Consider the following 3799-nt stretch of genomic DNA (forward strand, 5'->3'; position numbering starts at 1 on the left):
CTCGTATGAGTGATTGTCAAAGTTTATCCTTAAAATAGACAATTTAGTGTTCTCTTCATTTTCAGAGAAGAGTCATTGCTTTTACCAGGGTAATAATGCTCTGTCCTAAATGCTGAATATTCAAAGAAAGACAATTGGGTATTTACTTTATAAATGTGTGCCTTTGCAGACTAAAAGCAGTCCTAATGAGAGAAATTTTTGCCAAAATATTTGGCATTTTAGGCCAAATCTTGCTACACTGCACACATTGGCTTTATTTCCCTGAACTCAAGTGATTCTTCCCATATTTATATCATAGGCAACAAAATGTTGAATTCATCGTTTTGCTCAGAAATGTAATTGTTGTTATAACTTAAAGAAAAAGTTGTTAAATGACAAAATGGACTTGAGGAATTTTACAATAAGAATAATGTTCTTAATACAAAGTACAGTTGGAATTCTGGGAAATCTTGCCCTTCTTTTAAACTATATAATTATTTACTATAATGAACATACATTGAAGCCTACAGATTTGATTCTCACACATTTAATTACAGCCAACTTTTTGATCATTCTCTCTAAAGGAGTTCCCAATACAATGGCAGCTTTTGGGATGAAACAATTCTTCAATGATTTTATATGCAAACTTTTTTTATATATTCAAAGACTTGGCAGAAGCATGTCTATGGGAACTACATGCCTTTTGAGTGTCTACCAGGCCATCACCATCAGCCCTAATAAATCCTTTTGGAAGAATTTTAAATTCAAATCTCCAAACTACATCAGCCTCTGTATTTCTATCTGCTGGGTGCTGCACAGTGCCATAAATTTCATTTTCCCTGTGTTTGTGCATATCAAAAGGAGTCACAAAAATGCAACAGAGAAAAGAGATTTTGCATACTGCTCCTCTTGGGGTCGTGATAAAATTGTAGAATCACTGTACACAACATTACTGGTCTTCCCTGAAGTCTTGTTTTCTGTGCTCATCATCTGGTCTAGTGGCTCCATGATTACCATTCTGTACAGACACAAGCAGCACATTCAACACATTCGGAGCACTCAAGATTCCCTCAGAACCTCCCCTGAGGCTAGAGCCACACAGAGCATCCTGGTTCTGGTGTCTTCTTATATAGCTTTTTATACCCTTTCCTCTATATTACAAGGTTTCATTGCTGTTCTATCTAAACCCAATTTGTGGTTGATGAACATCACAGCCATTATTTCTATGTGTTTTCCCACTTTGTGCCCTTTTCTTATGAATTGTAACTTCATTGTGCTCAGATTCTGGTTTTTCAGCATAGGTAATATAAAAAATCCAGTAATTGTTTCATAGGTGTGTGGATTGTTTATTTTTGCATCTTATTTATTTTTTAATCACCTATGTCCATCAGAATACCAACATGAAAATGATGAGGGAGCCCTCTTACATGTATTAGGTAATTCCTCATAAGTATTTGGGTTTTGCAGCAACTATCCTTAATATTATCAGCACCAGAGCTGAATTGATATAGTTGCTGCTATATTCTAGATAAATGACACTTACTTATTTTTTTCCTTTTTTTTTTTTTTGGTTTTTCAAGACAGAGTTTCTCTGTGTAGTTTTTGGTGCCTGTCCTGGATCTCACTCTGTAGACCAGGCTGGCCTCGAACTCACAAAGTTCTGCCTGGCCCTGCCTCCCAAGTGCTGGGATTAAAGGTGTGCGCCACTACCCCCGCTTAGAGGGTTTTTTATTATGTTTTTCTTATATACTAATTCATGAGTAAAATTAATGAGTTTTATCTCAGCTCTTCAAAGTCAGTTTCCACAGTGTGGTTGACTAAGTTATCTAAGCATAGATTGAGTCTGACAGAAGCAAACACAGTGAAAACAAAGTGGTGGCTGATGTTAAGAAATAACTTTTTTAGATTTCTTCATTGTTACTTTTATGTCTTATGCACAGATTTTGCTTTGAATTGTCTGTCTTATTTTGTCTTAAAAAGATCATTGGGAGACAAAGACAGTGTCAGTCTATGGAATCGATGAACAAAAAGCTTTAATACATGCGGAGACAAGTTAATATCTTCATCTCAGGCAAAGTATTAGACAATTTTCTATATGACATTGTCTTTTCCCAGCACCATTATGTTAGAAGTAGCCAGATGCTTGTGTACACATGACTCTCACCAATCAATTGAGATTAAGAATGGTGGCCCTAAGAGATCAGTTGCCATTGGAATATTCATACTGTCTTCTCTTTCCCAAGTATTAAATGATGTTATTCATACTCAAGAACTTTATCTCTTTAAGCCAGTTCTATTGAAGAGCCACAAGATAAACTCAACCTATCAAAGGTGCTGAAAGTAGTTACAATTATCGTTCTAAAGAAGAAGTGTAGAAAAATCATTGGAGATCACTACAAAGTGGTACTTATGTTCTCTAAGTCACAAGTTTAAGTCTCTAGGCTATGTTGTATTCTTTGGAGAACCAATAACTCTTTATTATAGTGCTGAAGATTTCCCTTATACAGACATATGAAACACTGATATGATGTATAACTTGATTACTGGTATAAATATACTATGGATAACTTAATATGAAAGAAATTTGTTGAATCAAAAAAACTTCTTCAAATATTGAATCCTGATACAACTAACTACAGGTGTGTGTGTGAATACATTAGGCTTTAAATAATGAATCTCTTTTTGGTGATGAGAGAATATATAAGCAAAAAACGATGTTCAGAGAATATCTGAGTCATTAAGAGGGTATCAAGCTATGGAATATGTGATACTAGATTTTTGGGGACGAATCCAGTGTACTCTGATTATTTGGAGGTAATGTGTTCCAAATCACATATAATACAAGAGAAAAACATGTAATACAAATACATGTAAAAAAAAAAAACAAAAAAACCCAAATACATGTAATACAAAAGCTATACAAACCACGATTACCCCACTGTATACACATAATGTAAAGGTATTGAAATTTTGGGCTGGAAAAGTCATTAAATGTTTGGAGGTTAATAAGCTTTTGTGGGAACTTGGAAGATAATGCAAAAAACTGCAGATAATGGAGGCCTGGCTTGTAAAATTTAAAAAAGTAGTAGAGTTTTTATCATGCTTATTCTTATGCTAAATTTAATTCTAATCTGTTCTTCTAGACATCTAGGGATGAAGAAGTAGTTTATAGGTACAAGAGACTAGACCACTGAAGTAAAATCTTTGTTTTTCTGGTCCAATAGATGTTAGTTATCTGGGGCCAAGAAATTAAAATGGAGAGATTAAAAAGAGACTCAGAGGGGAGAAATGTTTTGTGAGAACTTATTCAGGATCAGAATCTAGAAGCTCTGGTCCAGAATGGGCAAAGTCTTTATCTCATGCTGCTAGCTAAATTTGGTAATATATAAGATTCTTCTACATGTTACTGATTTTGAAGGCATGAAAGGGTCATGGAGAACAGCTAAACCTTGGTACAGAGAGAGTGCATATGCACCCTCATAATCAAAAAATGTATGTCTTTTTTTTCATTTTACTGACAACAGAATTGGGAGACATTGGACATTTATGAAACCACTGAGATTTTAAAGAGAATTTGGATTTTTCAAATGTTGTCATTTTCAGACTTCTGGACTATTAAAAGTTCAAATGCTTTAATTTGTTGTGCTGTTATTAATATGAGATCTTAGAAATACATGAACAAATAAAGATTATTGGTTCAATATCAATATGATTATTAGTGAAGTATTTAAGTTATCAATTGTGGTTTTTTTTGTCATCTTGACAGAGTCATCTGGCAAGAGGGAACATCAATTGAGAAAATGACACCATCACATATTCT

The 3799-nt window shown here is 34.1% G+C and overlaps 1 protein-coding gene across 1 annotated transcript; it reads left to right on the plus strand.

Moving 5' to 3' along the window:
- The first annotated feature begins 379 nt into the window (after positions 1 to 379).
- Positions 380 to 3173, plus strand: LOC131904027 (vomeronasal type-1 receptor 4-like). Its single transcript, XM_059254940.1, has 3 exons — positions 380 to 1280; positions 2267 to 2382; positions 3123 to 3173. The coding sequence occupies exons 1-3, from the start codon at positions 380 to 382 to the stop codon at positions 3171 to 3173; spliced, it is 1068 nt and encodes a 355-aa protein (XP_059110923.1).
- Positions 3174 to 3799: the final 626 nt, after the last annotated feature.

This window comes from Peromyscus eremicus, chromosome 1, assembly GCF_949786415.1.
Source record: "Peromyscus eremicus chromosome 1, PerEre_H2_v1, whole genome shotgun sequence".
NCBI lineage: Eukaryota > Metazoa > Chordata > Mammalia > Rodentia > Cricetidae > Peromyscus > Peromyscus eremicus.

Bases quoted from the DNA above. Each gene is read 5' to 3' on its own strand.
- LOC131904027 (XM_059254940.1), top strand. From the start codon at position 380: ATGGACTTGAGGAATTTTACAATAAGAATAATGTTCTTAATACAAAGT. The intron at 1,281-2,266 runs GTAATATAAAAA...TATCTCTTTAAG, and splicing joins ATTCTGGTTTTTCAGCATAG to CCAGTTCTATTGAAGAGCCA. The intron at 2,383-3,122 runs GTACTTATGTTC...CTGTTCTTCTAG, and splicing joins TTGGAGATCACTACAAAGTG to ACATCTAGGGATGAAGAAGT.